At 38.8% G+C, this 24,789-nt stretch overlaps 1 protein-coding gene across 5 annotated transcripts in view; it reads left to right on the top strand.

Moving 5' to 3' along the window:
• Purg (purine rich element binding protein G) overlaps nt 1-24,789 on the top strand; it is a 31,755-nt gene that overhangs the window by 286 nt on the left and 6,680 nt on the right. For 2 of the 5 annotated variants that reach the window (XM_085844029.1, XM_021170319.3), the window contains exon 2: nt 60-938. In XM_085844029.1, the coding sequence (XP_085700155.1) occupies nt 66-938 (873 nt within the window). In that variant the 5' untranslated portion in view covers nt 60-65. Of the gene's footprint in view, nt 1-59; nt 16,055-24,789 lie in introns of those variants that run through there. The other 3 variants (XM_029480458.2, XM_029480457.2, XM_021170317.3) reach the window with 3 other exon arrangements.

Below are 24,789 nucleotides of genomic sequence, written 5' to 3'. Positions count from 1 at the left end.
GCGATTGTTCTCAACACCCCTCCCCCATCCCACCCCGTGTGTCTGTTTGTCACTTGCAGCTGAAGATGGAAAGAGCCAGGCGAAGGGGAGGCGGCGGCAGCGGCGGCGGCCGTGGCCGCGGAGGCAAGAATGTAGGGGGCCCTGGCCTAAGCAAGAGTAGACTCTATCCCCAGGCCCAGCATTCTCACTACCCCCACTACTCCGCGTCAGCCACCCCTAATCAGTCTGGGGGAACATCCGAAATCCAGGAGCTAGCCTCCAAACGTGTGGACATCCAGAAAAAGAGGTTTTACCTAGACGTGAAGCAGAGCTCCCGGGGCCGCTTCCTAAAGATAGCGGAAGTCTGGATAGGGAGAGGCCGGCAGGACAATATCAGAAAGAGTAAACTGACCCTCTCCCTGTCGGTAGCAGCAGAGCTGAAGGACTGTCTAGGCGACTTCATCGAGCACTATGCCCATCTGGGCCTGAAAGGCCACAGGCAGGAGCATGGCCAGAGCAAAGAGCAAGTCTCCAGGAGGCGGCAGAAACACTCTGCACCCTCCCCGCCGGTGTCAGTGGGGTCAGAAGAGCATCCTCACAGTGTCCTCAAAACGGACTATATAGAGAGGGACAATAGGAAATACTACCTGGACCTAAAGGAGAACCAACGAGGTCGCTTCCTAAGGATTAGACAAACCATGATGCGGGGCACTGGCATGATCGGTTACTTTGGCCACAGTTTGGGCCAGGAACAGACTATTGTCCTCCCAGCACAAGGTATGATTGAATTTCGTGATGCCTTGGTTCAGCTGATTGAAGACTACGGCGAAGGAGACATAGAAGAACGAAGGTGTGGAGACGACGACCCACTTGAACTCCCAGAGGGGACCTCTTTCAGAGTGGACAATAAAAGGTTCTACTTTGATGTGGGCTCTAATAAATATGGAATTTTCCTGAAGGTAAGTGAGGTGAGGCCACCTTACCGTAATACTATTACTGTTCCGTTCAAAGCTTGGACAAGGTTTGGGGAGAATTTTATCAAGTATGAAGAAGAGATGAGGAAAATTTGCAACAGCCATAAGGAAAAGAGAATGGATGGCCGTCGGGCCAGTGGTGAAGAACAAGAATGCCTGGACTAGCGTGAAATTGAACTCCAGCAGGCAGAATTTAGAAATCAGTAATTGGCTAAACGTACTGATCCGTAATCATGATCATTTGAAGAAGTTTCTCCTCTTTTGGGCCCTCTGTTATTAGTAATACCTCTAATAGTTTATACTTAAAGGAGTCTGATTCTCATGTTATGTTATACATAGATCACTATAATTCTCATGGGAATTCCAACCTCCCCAGAGCCAAATAGTTTAGCTGCTTCAACTGCTCCAGACTATTGAAGTATGCAGATCAGCACAGAGTGTGACATTCTGACCTTTAATCATGATAACGTAAGATTTACATTGCACTATGACAGAATCTTGAAAATGATGATACATAGACTTAATACAAAAGTGTGAATTTCTATTTAACAAATCCCACCCCCAAAGAAAGTCCCATACTTTGTTAAAAAGTTGCAAAGTTTATCTGTGGACCATTACCACAGAAACAGAGATTGACCTCAAGTGTAGTGTATTTCTATATGAAAGTACTAGTAGGAATATATTCTCATTGGGTAACTGAGTATTAACTAGTACCACTAAAATACAAATATTATTAGACAATTAGACCTTTGAAATACAATGTCATATTCCTTAGCAGTTACTATCTACAGTATCCTATAATTTCAAATTTTGTGGTACCCCTACAGTTTTAGTTGCCATATCAAAGCCACGGAGGAGTTTTAATTCATTATTCTAGCGAATTACAATCTAATCTTATGTTTCCTATTCTATATATTTCATTGACTTTCCAAAGTTTTGGAAATTATGCTTATGTCAGTGTTGTGAGGGAGGCTTCACCCAGTGGCTTTGTTATGGAAATTTTGATGTTTTAAAACAGCCTTTCATGATAATTTGGAATTGTTTTTCCTTAAAGATCTGTCATGAACTTTCAAAGTGTATTTTATGCTTTCCCCACTCCTGCATAGGGTTGGTGCACCAGCTCACTGGTGTAAAAATATATCTCCTGATATATATGTTAGTAGGGCTCTTACATCGGCTGCCCTTAAAACCACGTCAAACTTACAGTATAAACCTGACTTTTACACATACTTTTTTAACTCCAAAAGAAAAACGTTGTTGTTTGGGGGGGGGGGGGGGGGGTTGGTTTTGGTTTTGGTTTTTTTGCTGAGAATACAAAATTGCAGTCTGGGAGATACAATATTTGGAAACACTATTGGTTATAAACATTTAAAAGGAAAATTCAGGCATTTTCCAAGGTGCTCCTTAAGATTCTCAAAGAGGTTTTACTCTACACAAGACGTAGCCATCCATTTGTGCTTGCCTGTATTAAAAAATCACTTTCCAGAAAGTGCCACCTGAATTTTTAGACACTCAGCAATTTTTAAGCAAGTGGGTGGATACAGCATGGACACCCACAACATCCCTTATTAACTGAATGAAATTTCATCCGTTGGGCTACATCTTACTCTAAACGAAATTGTGTTTTGTCATGGGATCAGTTACTGCTCCACAGTAAGTCCATGTGATCACATTTAAGAGACAGGCACTGATTTCAACTGCCCAAATAGAGTCCTCATGGGTGAGAGCTGGCTGCAAGGACCGAGGTCAGAATGTGGCTCTTCTCTGATATGCTCTTAAGTAATTCAGAATCGCTTTGAACAATTTTCCCTCCAGAATTTTTCTCTAAACACATTAAACTAAGGTCGCTAAGGAAAACCATGGGACGAATTAAGAAGATTAAGTTCATTGGCTTTTGTTAAGACCAAGCAACTAGTAACCCAGACATACATACTGATGTTGGTTGCAGATTCTATTTCACATTTCTCGAAGTACTATGATGGAATCTCACTCAGTTCACTACCCTTGTGAACCATCTGGATCACCATGGAACAACTGAAGGTTAGAAGAAAATGTCAGTACGAGCGTTAATAGCACATGGTGGGTGTTGAGACTATAAAAGTAGCAAGGATTTCTAACCAGTCCTAACTGTAAGATAACGTAACTCTGTAGGCTTAATAGGAAGTAGCTTGGGGTATATGAAGGAGTGGTGTGCACTTGAATTACTGTACTACTGATTGTTATTGCTGCCCATCATAGTGCCTGTTAATAATAATCAACCTGTCAGATTTCGGCAAACCGGAGCTGTGAATATTCCATTACTCAGTTGTCCCAATTACTATTGCTGTGAGTATATACTCGCTCTTAAAAATCTTATCTTCCTCTTTTGAAATATTTATATACGTTAGGACTAACTGATTGTTTTTTTGGTTTTTAGTCTGATGAGGTTTAAATGTGTATATACATATGTGTGTATATACCTACGGTACTATGTCAGACATGAAGATAAATATATTTAATTCACTGTAAATACATATTACTAGCTTCATTTCATATTAATTATTTAAGTAAAGGACTAGCTAAATAGCCACATTTTCTACCTTATATGTATACTTCAAAGTTCTTGCCATCTCAAAGCTACAGATTGGGTGTGTGTATTTGTGTGTGTGTGTGTGTGTGTGTGTGTGTGTGTGTATATATATATATGTATATATATATATATATATATATTGGATTGAACATACTCTAGAAGCACTAAGACCTTTACCAATCCTTTGTTTACCTTCTCATAGTTACTATATTCATTGAAAAATGGTATGATGCTATGATTTTTTGATACTTAAAATTCCCAAGAGTTCATTAGCCATAATTGTGATCCAGTTCGAACATATGGACTTAGGATGTCTGTTACCATGTATCTGATAAGCTACTATTTTTATCTGTGCAATATACTTTTTATTTATTGTCCTTTGTAACATAAATGGAGCTGCAAGTGTACATGGTATTCTTCAACATAACAGGATCCTCGCTCGCCTCGAGGGCGTTAGACTCTTATGGAGACTGATGGTAGAAGTGAAAGTGAGCATTGACATTAGTAACCAAAATTACTAGTTCACTGTATAATGCTAAAACACTGATGATGTTTGCACATAGTAATCGAGCATAATGTGGACAGACTCCAACTGTAATAATATAAGCTAATAGTATAAAATCTGGAAACGGGTTCCTCAATAGTTGGCAGTGTGCTCCTAGCAATTAAAAGCAGCGCGAATACGCTGCGTATATGCAAAAGATGCAATGTATTATAAAAATATTCAAGTTCTGCCACATTTTATTATTTTTCCTTCTTAAAGCCCCAAACTGCCATGTCCCTTAAAACTTGAGTCAAACACAAGCTTATTTGCACTAAAGAGCATGGCCAAAAAAATAAATGACAGGGTGGAAAAGCTATTTAGAACCTCTTGAAATGATTGGTTCTAATGGGAGAATTTCACATTTGTCTATTTGAAAGCTATATGGTCCAGGCAGACAATCTGTCAGTTCACTAATTTAATAATGCACTTTACCTTTTGTATATAGAAGATGTACATTTATGCCCCTTGACAGGCAGGCTGTGTTTCAGTAACTATGTAGCTAGACTCTGTAGGATGATCTCTTGCATGCACATGTTTGTGTTAGAACTATTGTAACAGGTTTCTGTTAAGGCAGTGTAATGGAAAAGGATGGAAGATGGTTTTAAAGCAAGTCTCAATTCATTTAACAAGGAATTTTAAAGTAGATTTTGTATTTGTATTAAAGACTAGAATAATATAAAACTATTTCTAATCCAGATTAGTGTTGCAGTTCAGACTATATCTACTTGAGACTTCCCATAATACTCCAAAAATTAAATTGGGGAATCTAGCCAGATAACTTTTTTAATAATTCTGTTCCATTGTTAATATGTGTTTAAGTTACTAATAAAAAGACAGTACGTGCTACAGCTCTAGAATTTAAAGTATGGTTAGCTTATATTTTAAAATTCACCAGACTAAAGTAATAAAGTTTCAAGTAAGGAGTATGAAGAGCTTAATAAGTTACTAAAAAATAAATAGGATATTTCAAAATTTGCAAAAGTATTAACCTTTAACAAATCAAAAGAGAACTGGGGAATTCGGTGTATCCTTCTACCCCGAACACATTTGAAAATGTATATTTGAAAAACTAGATAATTGTTGCTTAATAATAGGTTGTATGTACTTTACTGAGAAAACACTGTGTACTAACAATTCATCAAGGCTGTGCTATATTTATTGCATTCATTTTATATCTATAGATAAGAAACATATATAGTCATCCTATCTTAATCTAATCATGTATTTATATTGTAATTTTGCAAATATTTTCAGTAAAATAAACATTTATCTGAGCTGCACAGTTTGAAGAGGATGAAATTGGACTATAATCTCAGATACTCATTTTTAATCAGCAGCTACCATTGAAAACTGATGTATTGTCATTTCTTGAGATTTATTTTACAGTTTACTTAATATTTAAATGAATGAGGCTTAGTTTGAGTTTTAATTGGTTATTTGAAAATGAGGTTGGTTTTTTTTTTTTTTTTTTCTTGCTTCCTTCCAAACAACTTTGACTGAAACATGAAATCCTCTTCCAAACTTTAGGTAAGGGCTTTGGTGAGTCATCACCTAGTCTGAAGTCAGTCTTTACCAAACACCAAACATCTTTGGTGGGATATTTTGTCAAAAGAAGTTAACATTGTTTCCATGCCTCCAGAATGGTACAGATACAAGACTTGGCATTGCCAGATAAGATTCATTAAAACCTTTCTGAAGTTTCCTGACAGATGTCTTGACTTCCATAGAGAAATTGTGGCTAATGGCTAGCCTATCAGAGGAAGGGAATAAGGAATTAGCATTCTGCTGTAACCATCTGTAGTCTACAGTAGCACCAGAGTACAGGAAAAATGTGTTTCCCAATCCAATATCTTACGAAAATTGTTTTCTAGATCACAGCAAGTCTACCATAAAGAAAATATGATCAAATATACACAGGTAGATTTTAGGGGAAATTTTTACTATTTTTTTTATAAACTGAGGGGAAAATCAGTCTTTGTTCTTAATCTGATATGACATTTTTCAGCCATGTGGATTTGTTTTAGTGGTAAATTTTAACATTTTTGAATAGAGAAAACTACTCCTATAGCACCAGATTTATGGACAGAGGATGTAGCTGGGTTGGAGGAATGTTTGCCCAGAGTGCACAAAGCCCTGGACTTGATTCCCATACACATAAGGGAGGTATAGGAGCGCGTGCCTTTGTCACATCAACACTAAGGTGAAGGCAGGAGGAGCTAAAGCTGAAGGTCGTCCTCAGCTCCAGTAACTGCAGCCCGAGCTGCATGCAATGTAGCTCCAAATAATAATAAGAAGAAGATGCTACAGTAGACAATGAAAAGTAGCAACCAGTGTTAATAATTTGTTACTCTATCCTTTTAGAGTCATTCTCACGTGTAAACATGTATATACATATATTCTTTTCAAATGCATAAACACACGACCCTCCCATTCCTAATAATATCAACTTTAGGTCTGGCATTTAAGGATTTTTTTTCTCTTTTGACTAAATATATTTTATCTTGCTAGCATCACTTTTATACAGAGAAAACATCAAGAAAATAATAAGTGAATCCCATTGGTATAGACTTCGATTGCAGATGTCTGTGTTTCTTGTTAGGTGTACAGAGTCACAGCTTCCCATCCTAGTGTCCATCCTCACACCTGCCCACCTCACCTTCCATGTCGCTCTCTGTGTCCCTCTCAAAAAACTATTGTTGTTTTTCCTAAAGTAACACGTTAGTTCAGGAGAATCTGGATATTAATTAATACAGCCAAGTGGCATGTGAGGTTAACTGTGTTCTCTAGTGAAAAGCTCTGATATTTAAAAGCTTTAACAAATTATAGCTTTCAATTTTTACTAACTGTGCTACTATTTTTTTCATCCAAAGACCTTGCCATTATGAGCACGTGAGCATTAGAACTGTAGCGAAGAGATTTTATGTTATGGCTTTGTTCAAATTGCTTGATTCATTAACATGAAGCATTTTATCCATGTGTCAAGGAAGGTATAAAGTTTATTTAACAGCTTTTGATATGATGTCTACACAAAGAAACAGCACTGTTCGTAATCATTTAAAGCACTATTTTTTTCTTGAATTTGTTTTGGGGTGTGTGTGTGTGTGTGTGTGTGTGTGTGTGTGTGTGTGTGTAGGGGCGGGGTGGGGGGACTGGAGACCTGAAGGCCATGCCAGTGTAAGACAAGCACTCTGCCACTGAGCCACATTCCCAACCATGAAAAGGTTGGGCTTTTTTTTTTCTTCCCCTTGTTTGTTTTTTAATGGGTCAGAGAGTATACCTTAGGAAGTTAAGGAGCTATAAGTACAACCGAGTCATCTGCTGGGAGAATGTAAAATAGCAAATGGATCTATTAAAAAGCACGGTTAGGCAAAAGAAAACAAAAAGAAAAGTGGCAATTATTACTATTCATGAAAATATAAGCAAAACTACTTTAATAGTTCTCCAATATTACTTGCAGGGGAGGGGGACCATAAGTCATGCTCACCATGTGGGCATATTAAGACCTTCTCTTTTCTGTTGACTACCAGTGTGGGGAATAAACCTGAGACAGGAAATAGCCTACCCTTTGTCCCCTTCAATTTTACAAATGAAAGCAACTTGGGCAAAAGACTCAACAGAATTAGAAATATATCTTAAACATGGGTTAGGGATTCTTTTAATAGATTGGTATCTGTAAACTTCCTGAAAACAAAATACAAAAACTAAAGGCTCTGTTTTAAACTTTATGGTAATTTCTGTGTGGTTGATAACATAATTTCTTGTTCAAAAATGAGAGGCGTTGTCAGAAAACATGATCCTTTCAAACACTTTAAAATCCTGAGTGAATCACATATTTAATGAGTAACTCACCATCCTTTAGTGAATATGCAAAACTAGCCACAATTTGCATATATTGACTTGTTTAAATTCAGATGATTTATATTTTTTTCCTCTGTAGCAAATCTTTCAATATGAACTGTACTTAAATTTAGGACAAAATAATAACTTCCAATTCCTCTTCGGAGTTCCCTTGTTTTTGGTAAATTAGCCTTCCTAAGTTTTTCATGTGTTTTCCTTGTAAAAATTGTTAGTTTTATTGATAGTGACATCCGCCAGCACACGGAAGCACGGAGTGGTCTGTCAGTGCTGCCGCTGGGGAGGCCCTTAGTTATGTGAGCGTGACACAAACAGCCGGTTTCTATAGAAGAGTGTCTCCATCGAGATTGGTCTCTGATACTTGAGAGCAATTGTATGTCTTTGAGTTTCCTCGTTTTATACCTAGTTCTGACAGCTGTTCTATAAAGTCTCCAAGTTTTTAGGAGATAATAAAAATTGAAAAAAGAAAGAACGGACCATTAAAATTTCTTACAGTATTTAAGTGTTTGAATTGTTCAGGGGGTAAGTTTGAAGGGGTAAAGTTTCTCTTATTAATCTTTACTAAACTAAGGTTATAAATCTGATTGCTTTCGCTGACTAAAGCCAGAATATCTCCCATTAGAAGTACAATAAAGTGGGCCTGTGAGCTTGTACTCTTTGGGATTGTATTTATTATAGGTTCTATGAGGTTGCATAAAAGTAGCAGAAAGAAAAGAAACAGAAGGGCAGTAGCTGATAGATTTTTTTACCCCTATGACAAAAGAAGTCAATCTAATGTAAAGAAGAGAGAGACATCATGTATTCCCATTCCCCTACTTAAGCTTAAACGCAGGAACAGAGAAAGTAATAAGCCCCGGTTCCATGATAAAAGAGCTGGCCCTCAAGGAGTAAGAGTGGTTGTTACATAGTAACTACATTTTCTCACACTTTGTTCCACCATTGTCCTCTGCTTTTATGTTTTGAGGGGAACAGTTATATGTGAAGTCTCATAGTTGAAGGAGTGTGGCTTGTTTCTTGTATATATTCTAAAATCATCTTGTACATTCTGCATGACATAGGAATTTTTTAAAACCTAGCACCATTGTCCAAATGCCATTCCTGAAATAATTATAGAATACAGTGCTAAGTGGTATGTGGCGACTGTCGTCAGTGTCCCAGAGAATGAAGTACTGACTTTGATCCTCTCCTCCTTGGCCATATTAAATAACCTATGATGGTGAACTCACGGAGGGCCACTTACCTAGCTGCAGCAAGATAGGTCTGTTGTGTAGTTCATGAGTGGAGAACTAGATACGCAATGGTCACGAGGACATTGCTGTAGACACTAAGTCCTCCACTGTGCCGTGCCAGCACCAGCCAACAAACAGTGTTAGAGAGTGATGCCTTTCTCAACAGACTATCAAAGACAGCATTTAAGAGCAACATACCTTTATCTTATAGAACATCAGGACATAAATATTTTGATTGTCTACTTTCCTGAAACATGCCATGTGATTGCCTATCTTTGGCCCAGTGGTGGTTTGCAGTAGCAATTTAGCTGGTCTATTTAGAACAAATTCCATGGAATTAATTGACTATTGTAGACAAAGTTCTTTCTCTGTTTTCTCCTCCCTCTCCTCAAAAAAGCAGATGTATTTTCAGTTCTCAGTTGCTTCTCTTGGTGTTTGGGATCTAAGTGGGACATAAGAGAGCAATTTAGTCTGTTGGTTCTTTCCATTTGTCATTAGGATGAGATTTTTCCTCAGCCTACTGTCAAACTGCAGCTTTACCTAAAAATACACACTTGAAATGCCAAAACCTCACAACAGATCTAAGCATAGAACCACAAAACAATGCACCAACAATAAGGATAACAATGTGTACAGCTACCTAAGTCCAGAGCATTTCTTGCCATTTACTCATTTGCTTCAGAGTCTGCTGTATTGGCCTTCATGTTCTTCAGACTAGCAGTAAGATTTGTACCAATAATTTCACAATCTAGAGCTCTAACAGGAGGAAATCCATTGCTGTTTAGTAAATGTCCTAAAAAGCTTACCATGCATAGGTGTAAAAAGAGAATTCTAGAATTCAGTTTACTAGCAATCTTTTCCCTCCTACGCATGTACCCTACTGGAATTCAGTAAGAGCATGACTTTGTCTACCACTGTGGCCCTACTTTCACCCTACTTATTTATTCAAATGACAATCAAAGCATAATAAAGATCAGAGCCGCTCGATGAAATAAGCTAGCTCTCTATAGACTGTAAGGAAGGAGGAGCAGTCCTTCACTCAGCCATTCTTGGCATCCTTACCATAGATAGCTAAGAGTTGTAGATGAATAGCAAATTCAGGATCATTCTTGGCTACATAGCAAATTAGGCCAATCTGGACTACATAAAACCCTCTTTAAAAAAAAAAAAAGAAGGAAGGAAGAAAAATGAGAGAGCGAAAGAGAAAAGGAAGGAAGAGAAGAGAAGAAGAAAAGAAAGACAGAGATATGGAAAGATGTCAGTTGAGGTTTACTATTACTAATAGCCAATATTGAATACCTACTTTATATGACTGCATTGCAGAACCCTTCATATAGACTTTCTAATCTGTATAACGGCATCATTAACTTCATCATAATAAAATTGGCTCCATATTACCTAACTAATATATTTGAACCAAGTTGACACCCAAGACAAAGATTGTGCTCAGTCAGTTAGGGAAGGCTATCTGTAAGACTTACTCAGAATCTGACACACAAACGCATGCATCCCAACAGTAATAAAACATAGTCTGGCCTCACTCAGCATGAAGGAGCTTCAGGTTACTGGGAACTCTTTTATCCAAAACTGTTCCCTATAAATGGGATTATTAGCCTCACCGAGAGATTTTTGCTTAAAGGAAGATGCATTCACCCAGTTTTAAGTTGCCCTTCGTCAATAGAGCTTACTTGATCTTAAGTATAGATTATAGACTGAACCTCCACCCCTGATCAACTTTTAAAGTTGGTCATTTTTAAAGGATTCAGATGTTGGGACCAATGATGGAGCATCCTGATTCTATCTCTAGAGACTGAAGAGACAAAGTGCTGCTCACTGGGGTCCATGGTTTCATTTTCATGAACTGAAGATAACTGGCTATGTTAAATCAGTTTGGAACTCAATCTTAGCAACGTTACTGAGAGGTTTTGCTTCTTACAACTTTCCCTGGCAGCTGACTGACAGCTCGCCCTGCCCCCATACTCTGCAGACATTATTTCAGTCCCTGTCACACAGAATTACCCACAGGATGGGTGCTCCTTTTACAGGTCCATATTCCTCCCCAGTTCTTTAGGGAGATGGTTTTCAAACTTCCCTCAGTTACCTCCTGGGCTTGTTAAACCTCATGCCCACCTGCATTTCTGTATAGTAGGACTGGTGAAGTGAGAAATCCAAGGATGGGTGTTTCTAAGACATCCCAGAAGAAAGGATGTAGCTGATCTGGGGACAGTACCTAGTACTGTGATGGATGAGATTCTATCTGACCTACAAAGATACTAGAAGAAAAGTTAGAACTAGTACCCTGCTACCTGGACTGCCTTGAGATAGTCACAAATCAAAAGCAAAATTTTATAAGTTGACTAGAGTTTTGATAAATTATTTTATCCTCTTTTTATACTCATTACATTTAATAACCTTTCTGATTCCCTCTAACTTTTCAACACCTATCTTGAGATCTAGCTGGCAGGGATGGATTATAAAGACATGAAAATCATTCACATAATATGGGGACTGAAGCATGTTCTTAATTTATTAAGTGATTCTTGCATATAAATCTCGGGAAAGGAAAATGAATGATGACTCAAAAATTACTGACAAGCTTGTTGAATATAAAAATATTAAGACCTGAAGGAACCTAGAAATTACTTTAGTCTCCAAACTTGACATTTTGTAATCTGCATCATGCAATATATGAATGATTCATAGGTTAGGTAAATAGACTTAGGGGCTTTAAATGCTAATTATTTCTTGAGATCTATGTGAGGCAAAAATAAACTCATTTCCTTTAAAACATATAACACTGTCTTCATCATCTTCCTGAGTCTTCTCTGTGTTTCCAAGATAGAGGAGCTATAGAGTGGAGTTTATGTTTGTTTCTTTCTTAGTTAACAGTTGGACCCATTGCTTTCAATGTAGAGATTGTTCCCCTAAGCACACATTAAGTTTATTACCTTTTAAAAATGAATAACACTTCAAAATAGCTTACTCCATGTTTGCCAGCCTGGTAGAGATTGTATAGGCAGAGTCTAGGTGGGTAGATACTTAGTGAACATACATAGGGAACTAATGAGAAAAGAGTTGTCCGGCATCTTTAACTCTGAGAGCTTAAGAGAAATAATACGTGGGACTTTTGCACTCAACTGTGTTAATTAGGCAAAGTGAATAGAGAAATTTGGTTTCAAATTGCCAAGGATCATTCAAAAACATTACCCCCACCCAAACACACACACACACTTTCACCTATCTTTAACTACAAAACAACACAACCAGTTTTGAGGGCCTGTACCTCTTTGATAGTTCACTTGCCAAGCACACCCCAGGTCCCATCCCTAAGGCTAAGATGTTTTTAAAGGAGAAGTAGTTTTTCTCAGACTTTACTAGTTAGATGAACTTATTATAACAGTTTCTACACCACACAAATATATACTATATATGCATATACAGAGATTCCAGCCCCTAAGCCTTGCTCTTGGAAAGACTAATGGAAACTTGGTTTCGTATCATTTGTTGTTGAACCTGGAAATCTGTAGAGAGGGGGAGAGAAGAACATTCGTGCCAACTATCTGCTTGTGTGTCATCCCAACTTCAAAGCTAGAAAAGATCGCATTATAGCTCTAAACAGTTAACGTCCAGCACAACAGCTGATACTTACAGCACCTATTAGCAGGTGACTCACCTAGGACTGAGTCTAGCAATTCATAGAAATTGTTTTAAATCAAGAGTCTCCTTTTAAAACAGCACAGAATCTCCACTGTGCCTCCGAGGAACAGAAAACGCTTTACCGTGATAATACCAAAAGTATACCCTTTAATGGTTACAGCTTTTATTTGCCTCGGCAGAGTTCTAAGCACCATTAAAATAACAGCATTTTCTCCCTTTAAAATTGAATCCAGTTGGGCCAACAAGACAGCTCAACAGGTAAGGACACTTGCTGCCTAGCCTAATGATATAAATTCAGTTGCCAGAACCTACATGGTAAAAGGAAAGAACCAACCCCAGTTATAGTGTCATCTCCATAACATGCCTGTACGCGCGCACACACACACATATAAATCTATTCCAAAAATTTAAAGTCCAGTGGTTCAGACATTAGCTGACATGGCATATTAACAAGGTCAGTTTGGATTTTCATCTACAGGGATCGTTACTGGCAAGTTGGTAGAATGGTTCTGAAATTAACATTTTGCATTATCTTGTTCATGTCTTAATCTAATTATCTGGATGCTTAGAGGTGGTGGTGGTTGTGATGATGGTAGTAGCAGTGGTTGTTACAAGATCTTGTGTTGTCCAGGGCAACCTCACACTATCTAGGTAATTTGAGCTGACCTCACACTCCTGCTCCTACCGCCTCTGCCTACAGAGTGCGGGAAACACAAGTGCCAGCCACCGCCACCACCTCCAATTGAAAGCTCTTCATTGCCATCACTTCAAACTGGAAACTTTGATTTCTTTTTTTTCTCGCTGAAATTGCTTACATTTATATACTATGGCGTGACATTGTGGATGGTGGTCTTGTTGTTAATAGTGTTAAATAATATTTATTGCTTGCTTTAAACACACAGAACCCTGAGTCTTAATCCAGGTGTTTAGTTAGTAGTGTCGCATTGGCCAGCTTCTTTGGTATAGCTGGAGAATACGGAGGACACCACATGTCTGCCTCCTCTATTCTCCCCACCCTGCAAGCTTAAGTTCCAATGGCCCTTTCTCACCGTCAACCCCGTTTCTGAAATTCTATGCAGCCTGCGTTCATTAATCCTTTTCAGTCTCGTAACATTTTTATCAGTCCTTTCTCCTAAAATATTAGGAATATTAAAAACATCCTTAATTTTGGGATATTTTTTAATGTGTCACTCCTAATAGTCTTTTTTTAAATTGTGTTCAAAAACTACACATCATAAAATTAAACACTCAAAAGTTACCCAGTGGACAATCATATTATTTGTATGTAGCCAAACTAAAGAACATTTCTGTGGAAAACCTGAACTCCTATGCCATTAATCTCTCCCATTTCTCCCTAGCCCCACCCCATCATGGGTTTTTTTCACAGCCTTTTTAAAAAATGTACAAGTCGGGGCTGGCAAGATGACTCAGCAGTTAGGCACACTGACTGCTCTTCCGAAGGTCCTGAGTTCAAATCCCAGCAACCACATAGTGGCTCACAACCACCCATAATGAGATCTGACGCCCTCTTCTGGTGCGTCTGAAGACAGCTACAGTGTACTTATGCATAATAATAAATAAATCTTTGGGCATGACCAAGCAAAGTTGACCTGAGTGAGTAGGGTAACCAGAGAAACTGGAGCAAGCAGAGGTCCTAAAAATTCAATCCCCAACAACCAAATGAAGGCTCACAACCATCTGTACATAGACTCATATACATAAAATAAATAAATCTTTAAAAAATGTACGAGTTACTTCTGAACCCCTCTTTTACAACGGATTTATAGTTATTGTCACTTTGCTCACCCAATAAAGCTTTATCTTCTTACAGTTCGAGCATGCAAAAAGATTTAGAATCGCAAAGCCCTTGTCCGTATAATGGAGATTGTCCATATAATCCTTGTTACTAAGTGGAGGATATTTTGTCCTAGGATTTCTTCCAATGAAAGTAAGCTTTTATTCTGAGAACTGGGGGGGACTCGTGGCCATTTTGTGCTTGCTTATTTGTTCAAGATTTGAAGCTGCGGTTGCCAGGAAAAGCAGGCTTAAATATTAGACTTCATGTGGCTCTTTCCAATGGACACCAGAGGTTCATTTTCTTCTGACACATAACATGTATCACATTGGATGTTTTCCTAGAACCTGACAGTATTAATATTTATTAAATAATTTCAAAATGTTTTGCTTAATGCAATATGAAACTGTTTGGCATGAAACAACTATTATGGGAATAATATATTTGGGTATAAAATAATATGAGTAAAATAAAAATGCACTTTGTGACAATAAAGTCTCAAATATTGTTTCCAGAAACCTTGGCCATAAGACCACTCAATGCAAGATTTTTCTTTTTCCATCAGGGGCAATTTTTTTCCATTAAATTAAGTAGATTTAACTAAGGAGGTGTGGTATATCTGGCTGGTTCTGTAGCAGACCAAGCAATTCTCTTTCTTTTCAGCACTCCTCTTGCTATTTAAAATCTCTCTTCATTGTGTATTATTAGCAGACCTAAATCACAGCGCTCCATTCAGTGCCCTCACTCTCCCAAGCTCAGGCTGCCAACATCACAATTTAGCCGGTTCTCCATTTGCCATCTCTGATAGAAGATTAGCACTAATATTGTACAAGTAGGAACCTGTAGAAAGCACCGAGTTTCAGCCTGGAAAGTCCCCAGGTTCTGAGCGTTCATTTTAAAAATCATTTACCTTTTATATAATTTATAATCCTGAATTGATTTAGAATATAGACTGCCTGTGGCACTTATGGTAACTAATGCTAGTTTGAATTCATTGTCCAACTTTTTTAAAAGGCTCTAACTTAGGTTTGAAGATATAACAGCCTATGGTTCAAGAAGTTCCTTTCACTAAGGTATTCGCATCTGATGTGAGACTTATTCCATAGAACCCACATGCTATGTGATAGAGACTTTTACATTTTATATAGAAAAGATTAATCTTGGGTAAACACAGAACTTGATTCTCTACACTTTCAATAATTAATTTCAATAATTCTAAATGACAAGTTAATTTTTTACACAGTAAATTTGGTACACAGCATAGCTTTAAACCAAACTGCATATAATGCTAAATTACTTGCTGTATTTATAATATACTTAAGAAAACCAAAGAATTTTAGGTGTTTATTACTCGGACTATTATTTGAAGTCTTTGTGGAGTTTGAGTGAGTCCTAGTCTTGCCTTTGGCCTGAGGCGCAACAATGCTATTATATACATGGCAGGGCATCAATGTTGAGGAACCTCGTCTTGGTTTCTAGCAGATGGTTTTCTGGGCCTAGGAGGAGGCTTTTAGCTCTGAGGATGCTATTCATCTCACTCAGCCCTTGTGGGGATTGGGTCAGGTGAGGTGAGCTCTGGACCCTTCTCATGGCTTTATCCCTGGAGCCAGTCAAACTTCTTAGCTATCTTCAACTTCCTTCTCTGGCCTTCATCTTCTGCAGCTGCTCTTGCTGTGTCTGTCATTTATTGACCATTCTGTCCTTAGCATTCTCCATATGTAGTTACGGCTCTTTTACAGTTTTACTTCTAATTTGTCTAGTCCCCATGATTAACCTCATGTGTGTGTGTGTGTGTGTGCGTGTGTGTGTGTGTGTGTGTGTGTGTGTGTGTGTACACGTGCATGCGCTAACACAGAAATTAATGATCCTATGTAAGTTTTAACTAGACAAAAGCTTTAAGCAGGCAGTTCTTAGAGTCTGATGAGATTTTTAGACATGTGACCTAAATCTTGGTTAAGGATACATCAAACTTGGTTTCCCATAGGAAAACTCTTACCTCCTTGACTGGAACATAACTTAAAGGCCTCTCTCTTCCTCCTCTGTATTCCCTCCACACCCTGCCCTGTACTGATTGCAAAAATCATCTCTCTTCACTTCATCACTGCTGTTCTCCTCCTGTTCCTTTTCTGCCTTGGAAATCACAGTACTTAACAGAATTTTAAATGGTGACAAGCAATAATGAAAGTGATCATTGGAAGCCTGCTAGGGATGCTATGTCATTTTTGTTGCAAAGATGCTGCAGAAATTAAGGTGCAATGTGTGGTGGGGTCTTCTGTTTTCTAAACATCCTAAATTTTACTTAAAGACATTTTTGTGCCATGCCTAATGTTACTTGGCTCTAAATACCTTTTGGAGCCTAATCAAACTTGTATTTCCCTTCAACAGCTATTTCTTTTATCTGCCATGTTCCAGGCAGTGTGTTCATACCTATGAGAAAGAAGAGTGACGCTATCATAATTGGCTGTATTTTACATTTAGCAATTGATCTTTTAAATATGATTTTTTTTTACATTCTGTCAGTGCACTAAATATATTTCACTCATGCAAACAGAGAAATACAACAGTACTATTTTAGACAGTCATTTTGTCTTCATCATTCCAAAGCTCTCTTGCTGTCCAGGAATGAAATTAGCAATCTGTTCCATCTCATGCCTAGAGTGCTCAAGTGGCACTGAGTTCCTGAGCAGCAGGCATGAGTGATAACTGTGCATCCCCATGAAGACACATCATCTAATTCTACCATGGTTTCTGTAGCTGGATGGCATGGCATGGGGACATGTATTACATATTTGCTCTCCCCGCCTTGGGCTTTTGTAGTCTGTCTGACTTGAGCCTTAGCTCACTCATTGTATAGTCCCCAATCGCTTTCCACATAAAAGAATTTACAAACAGCTACCAGCGCTCTTTACTGTAGTGACTGTCACTGATGAGTCCAGTAGAATAGGCCTGATTCTGTTCAGGTCATGTGAGGCAGCAGACACCCTAGTTCTCACATAGGAACATTGCACTGCACGCCACTCGGGCATACATTGAATTATCTGTGGTAAAAGAAACTGGTGTATCCTGAACATTTTCCTGTGACTGTTCATTAATTATTATTTTCTAATTGAGTTAAAGACTGAAACTTTACATTTTAAGTTATGTAGAACTTGAAATCATTTTCCAAGTTCTTTCACATGCTCAACCTCATTTTGTCCTGATTTAAGTTAATGCTAGCCCCTCTTAGAGATACAAAAGTGAGGCCCTGGCAGGTGCCATGATTTGCCGTAATCACTAGCCTACCTAATAATGGAATAGCAAGGCATTAATGAGCCCACTGATGAGCAAAGCCTTCATTCTGACACATTTTAAGTAGCAGCCTTGAAAATTAAAGTTGGTCAGTTTGAACGTTTTTATAGTTAAAGGACTTGTAAGACTGCATTCTGGGCAGATGTGGTGGAACGGGCCAATAACCCCAGCATTTCTGAGTTGGAGGCAGGGTGACACAAGTTCATGGCCAGCCTAGACTACATGAAATTCTATTTAAAAAGAGAGAGAGAGAGAGAGAGAGAAAAGAAAAAAAAAAAGAAAAGCAAGCATTGTAGGTACCTCCTTGCTTTCACATAATTTTTAGGCTCAAGTCTGGTAGTCTTGTCAATACCCAGATATCTTCACTGGATTCTGAATGTCAACACTGCAGCCTAGCTGCTCTCCTTCAAACAGGCATTACTCTCCCTGCCTGAGCAGCCTAATCCCTTGTGCCCCTGTTACCTCCTATTAGTGCACCTGCATTGTGGGTTTAACTACATCATTTGCATAGTAGGCCTGATAAATCAACTAATGAGTTTTTTCCCTGATGTTCACTTTTTGTATTCATCTAGTTTATTGGTTTTTAATACAATATTTTATTCTTTAAGAACTTCATGAATACCATGAACCTATGCACAAGAGATTGATGAGTGACTACATAATAAGCTGAAGGAGACTGTTCTGAAGATCTGTTTGAAGGCAGTGTGAGTTTCTTACCTAACTAACTCAAGAACCCATGCCTCTATCCCCCTCCTGAGGGTTCACAGTGAACAAGAGCGAAGAGTCCAGAGAGCCGCATTACCTTCAGTCGCACACCCAAATTCAATGACATTCATTACATCATCTCTGTTAGAGCAAGAACTCAACACGTATTAGAAATATCTCCACTTCACTAGGAATAATAACACTGTGATCAAAGCTTTAAGTAGGAAATTCCACAAAATAAGTAACCCTATCCTTGGTGTTCCTAGGTTACCAGATTTGTAGCATTGCTGAGGAATTCACCATCTTAATTTCTGAATTTTACATGCAAATGGGGTTATTCTGACCTTATATTTATGGCCATAAAAAGTTCGGGTGCAAATTGGCCTAATCTGTAAGAATTATCATATATTTATAAATTATCATATATTTAAATAAGATATGTATAAATTGCATTTTAAAATGTTCCATATGACTAGGCTTATCAAGGAAGAGCTTAATAGAAGTTCCACAACTACCTTTTACTATGAAAAGAATAAAACTAGAATCTTTATAATCAACTTCTTCCACTCCCTTATTCCACAGCAATGATTTTAATGATATTTCTAGGTTCTGGGTCCCCCTAAATTCTCAACCACTAGTACAGCGTAGTAACTAGCTTGGTGTCAGCTAGTCCTGGATTGAAGTCCAGATTCTATCAGATGCATATCAAAGGCATTTAATGTAACTTTACAGTGTTCTGAAAGGTATTCATTCAACATCCAGTTTGTACCTGCTGATCACCCACTATTTTCTACGCCATCTTCTGTCTCCAGGGCCTTGAGTCAATTCCAGAGCAAAGGGTCCACTGTGAACCAGTTGCTGCTTAAGAAAATTAAACATTCTAAGATATATGAAGCCGTAGCAAAATACCTGTCACATAAGAAATGTTAACAACATTATTAAACTTTCCAACTTGTAATCCTGGAAGTGTCGTGTTGTTGGCACACGGACATGAATGTGTAATGAAATTTGCTTGGACAGAAAACCAAAGGCACTAACTGTGTAAGAAAAATGTACATGAGACTCCAACAGAAATCAGATTATCTGTTCATCCAAAGACATGATTAAGAAATGAATAAAATTATGATTAAGAAATTAAAAAAACATTCCCATCTTTCAGAAGCTTAGGTAGGTCACATGAGTTGAAGACCAGTTGGCCGTGCACTAAAAGAACGGCTACTTCTGTTTCTTCATCCTGGCATGCATGGATAGCCGTAATGACTCGAGAACCTAATATCTGCATATGCCCTCAACTCTGATTCATTCTGAAGGACTCTCCTGTCCCTTCCTAAACAGGGAAAAACCTCAAAGATGTCTTGTAGTTTCTTCAAAAACCACCTACTGCTCACTTCAGAACTGCACAAGATCCTGTAGAGCGGTTTCTCTACAGCCGGTGTTGAACTTCTGCTTCGGAGGCAGTGGGAGCATATGTTGATTTAAGATCCTGCTGGGTGTTTTCTCAGCACTGGCTGAATTTTTCTCATCCCTTTATTCTAAAATTGAAACCATCATTACAAGTCTGTGTACTGACAAATGTCTGTAATCTCAGGACTGCCAGTTCAGCTAAGGCACAAAGTGAGTTCAGGACCAGCCTTGGCTAATAAGAGCCTACCCCAAAATAAAGCAAACAAACAAAAAGATTACGATTAGGTGTGGGACTCATTTCAAGTCCTTTAAAGGAAGAAACGTAAACTCCTGGGTCTCGGGATGTAAGGGGCTGCTACAGTTTGGGCCCCAGGGATCTTCATAGAGCGAGCGCTGTCAGCGTGTGAGCTTGGTGACGCCCTCCCCCTTGGGTATCCGAACTGTATATTTTCTCCTTTTAGCTCACACAGGAGCTCTGTTTTCTTCTGACCCTCAGAGACTTACAAAACTACCAGGAATGTTGACCTGACTGTCACCTGACTGTCACTGTGTTGACTGCTCTCGCGTGTCCCTTGTTTCCTCTGAGAGGTGCACAGGAACCATTAGGGTAATTGAACAGTTACAGGGAAACTATAGCTGAGAGCCTGTGTTATCTTATTAATTTATTGTTTATTAGTAGTATATCAATTTACGTTTATGCAGTTTTCTATTAACAGACATGGTACTAATTATAGGTTACAAGAGTCAGCCTTCTTTTGTTCTTGATGCAGACTAATTAAGTATGTGCCTACACTTTCATTATTAATAAATCTAAATTTGTAATGTAGAGTAAGAAACCACTTTTCAAGGTAAGGAATGGCAATTTTAGGAGAAGTAGGTCACTCATTTCCTTTTCCGAATACCTTGCTATGGCCCTCACTGCCCGGGACGCTATGTGTTCATAGTTCTCCCACTACTCCCAGGTGGACGCGATTGTGAACATCCCCATCCTATTTTAGACACCTTTGTATGACACATAGTTCCATGGGACAGCATATGCCTTTGATAGGTTGTAATTGAAATTAACAAAAGGAATAAATTGGGAAAATGATTGACTTTTGATTACAGTTTTAACTTTACAGATGAATACTTGGCATTGCTTATGAGGAAGTTCTGTTCAGTACATTAGCATTTTCTTCTCAGAACCAACAGAATCTTTTTTTATTTCTAGAATGACCATAAAGAGTAATAAGGTTACTTCTGTAGGAAAACTAAGCATCCATTAGATATCTGACTCAGAAAGTAACCTCTTTAAAACCGATGAACACGGCAAATAATAATGGTGAGGTAATCATAAATTAGGACCCACAATGGCATCCCTAGGCTTTTAACATGGAATGCTATGTACATATTTCACTGTACCAAGCAGCATAAGATAAAATCCCATTTCCCTCCCACCTGCTTGTGCTGAGTCTCTCTTTTCTGAGCTGGCTGTAGTAGTCCCTTTAGAGTATCAGTCCTGGGTTCCATTCCAGAGTACGTTAGTCTCTGTGGGAGAGTTTGAAAGGGAACGTTTTTGAAGAGAATAAAGCTGCCTACCTTCTGATGCTTCTGAAGGAAGATTTAGATGTCTGTCACTGTTCTGCTTTTCAATTTATGATTAAAACACCATTTCCGTGGTGTCAGTCTCAGTGACCATGGAGACAAGGAACATTGCCATTACCCAAAGAGTCCCTGTATTCCCATAAATCACAACATCCCACACCTTCTTTCCCAATCCCCAGAAGCAGCGTGGATCTGCTTGCCACGTGGCTGTGTGCTCTAGGATTTTATCTCACTGAACATGTATCTATTTTCATTTTGGCTTCTTTGGTCTGTCTGTATGTTAAATCGTCCATGTTGTTGAGCTGCGCAGCAGGTTTTCTTTTTATGGCTGATAAAACAGTCTTCTTAAAACAGATCTGAACTGTGCGTCCGAGGTGATGAACAACTTCACAGCAAACCTGGTGAGAAAATGCTCTCCAGCATTAAGTGAGACGGTACCCGTGACTCTTAGACATATCTCCCACTGTAACTGGGGCCGTGTGGATCAGGCAGGACTGTTTGGGACACTTGAGTTTTTCCACAGTAAACAGAGGACTCGTGAGAAGCCATCAGCCACCACAGTGGCCTTCAAACTGGTTCTTCCCCTCATAGTAATGCTGTGATTTCACAGAGTGAGCGTTCACAATAATTCCAGGTGAGGGAACACTCATTGTAGAGCCTGGTTTATCCAAACACCCTGGAGAGATGGACCTGGTGCGGCATACCTGCAACCCTAGCACTTGAGAGGCTGAGGAAGGAGAACACAGGTTCAAGGCTGTCCTGGGCCTAACTTTGTCTTTTAAAGAAAAGCAGTAGATCTAATAATACTTCCATTGTTTGCCGAGTTGGTGATACCTTGGTAGCTATTGTGTTCTCTAGATGATGTAATGGGGACCTAATGAACTCAATTTTATAGTTAGAAATTGAGTTTGACCTAGAATCCCAAGGAAAGGTTCTATCAATCCCAGGTGAGTGGGCACATCAAGACTGACATCTGGATTGCATCTGGCTGGTCTAGACATCCTAATGCTATCTGATTATTGCCATTCAGCTCTTGAGTCAGTGAAATTCTAGCAATAGCAGTGAGTTTGAACAGATCTTTACTGTGAATCTGAGGTGCTGTGTGCTACTCTTTATTGCAGAATACCTAAAGGGTAAAAGTCTTCATCGTTGGTTGTCTTGTGCAAGAGTTCTATCTGTGTCCTGTAAATAACTGAATTTGATGTTGCCCTGCATCCTCTCCTGCCTCCACCTTCAACACTAGGAACATGGGGATCACAGCATGCCATCACATGCCAATAGCATACACAGCAGCTACTCCATTGCCATTATGGGAGGGTGACACCTCATTTAATGTTTAAATAATTACTTGGCAATAAAAAGAAGCCATATAGCAACTTAATGCTAATATCAGATCGTGGGAAAAGATACCCAGTGAGATCAAAAGTAGCCTGAGTGATGTGAGAATACTAATAAAATGATTATTTTAATTTCCTAGCTCTCAATATCTATTTGAATTCTCCTTCCTTTTATGTCACTGCCCACCCACTAAGTACCCTACAATCCTTTGTTGCTTCTTCTTAGGTGGGTGTGTGTGTGTGTGTGTGTGTGTGTGTGTGTATCTGAAGGTGAGTATGCATGTCACAGTGCACATGTGGAGGTCAGAGGACAACCACATAGAGTCAGTGCATAGTCAGATCTCTCCATGTACCTTTAGGTGGGTTCTGGGCATCGAACCTCTGGTCCCCAGGCTTGCACATCAAGCACCTCTACCCAGTGAGCCATCTTGCCTGCCCTTCCCTACCTATTCAGACTCATTTTTCTCCTGGCTTCAGTCTGATCATTCCAAAAATACTGAAATGAAGCTTCTCTTTAATGTGACCTACTTTCATGTAGAATGTGGCCTGTGTTATATTTCTCAGTTTTAAAAGGCCAGCTCGATTTGAATTACCAAGAGAACCTTATTAGTATAATTTAACCTGTAAGGAAAACCTACAGAGCCATCATTATAAGCCTCAAGATTATATTCTCAATTCTAAAGACTGCTAACTTCTTTTGAGCAATATCTAAACAGTCCAGCATCATTCTAGTTGTAGTAGTTAATTTTAATTAACAGCCAATAATGTTTCTTGCCAGATGGAAAAATGAGGAATAGCCCCTATTCTCATTTGAATATGAGAAATGATCAGCTTAATGTGAGAAAGGTAAAGAGATCAGATCGATCGTGGGTTATGAGTTAGAGAATTACAAACTTCATTTCTTGGTGCATATATCCTGTTGAAGTATTTTTGAAAAGTCTCAGTATAAGATAGAGTTGACATTAAATACTTTTTTTCCTTGCATTTGCTTGCTCTGGAAAAAACACACCAGGTTTTTATGGGGCTAGAGGTGCTGGCTGGGAAGCTGAGCAGAGGCTTAGCCTGTGCAGGGCCCGAGGTTAAGTGCCAAGCACTCAGAAGAATCTGCTTCTCACGTCTCAGTTTTTAAATTCATTACATTTTTTGTTATTCCTTCTCGGTGAACATGGTGTCACTAAGAATGCCAGTTTTATATACATATGAAGTGACTGGAAGTTTAAAAACTCAAATCAAAAGTTAGTATCAAAAGCCACAGTCTTTCCACAGAAGGTATTTGAAACCACAACTCTGATTTTCACAAGAAATAACTGGCTGTCCTCTCTGTACAGTGGGAAATGGGGGAGCGACCTGTTCTTTAGCCAGTGAGCTCAGGGCGGGTTGTGGGAGCAGGGCAGTCTCCTAATTACTAATTTTATTGGCAAATAAAGTTGTGTCCACCCACTATTGGGACTTACATAGGATTCTTCAGGATTTAAAGTACTTTCTGTAAACCTGTTCCCAAAGAAAGTATAGTGATTGATTTAAAGACAATTTATTACTCAGAGCTGTGGGAGAGTTCTGAACCACCACACTTTTAGGGCTCGGCTTGCCTTTTTTTTTTTCTCTTGAAAATAAAATCAGTTTTAAGTGTCACCCAAATTCCCATTTTGTCAGTGGAAGAACCAGCTAGCACAATAAAGAATTTTAGAGCTGGAAAGGACCCTTGGCATCATCTAGTCTTACCTTAGAGGTCACTAGGTCCAAGGAAATCGCCCTCCCACCCACCCCAGTACTGGTTTTTCCTACTTTAACCACAGTCCTCAGATCCTAACTGCACGTATGTGTAACGGCTCACCATTCCTTCTGCTAGCCTCCATATTCATGCTGGTG

The sequence above is a fragment of the Mus caroli genome, unplaced genomic scaffold (assembly GCF_978045245.1).
Source record: "Mus caroli unplaced genomic scaffold, Mus_caroli_1 scaffold_10, whole genome shotgun sequence".
NCBI classification, from domain to species: Eukaryota; Metazoa; Chordata; class Mammalia; order Rodentia; family Muridae; genus Mus; species Mus caroli.
Note: the sequence above shows the minus strand (reverse complement) of the source record. Positions and strands in the feature narration are given on the sequence as shown.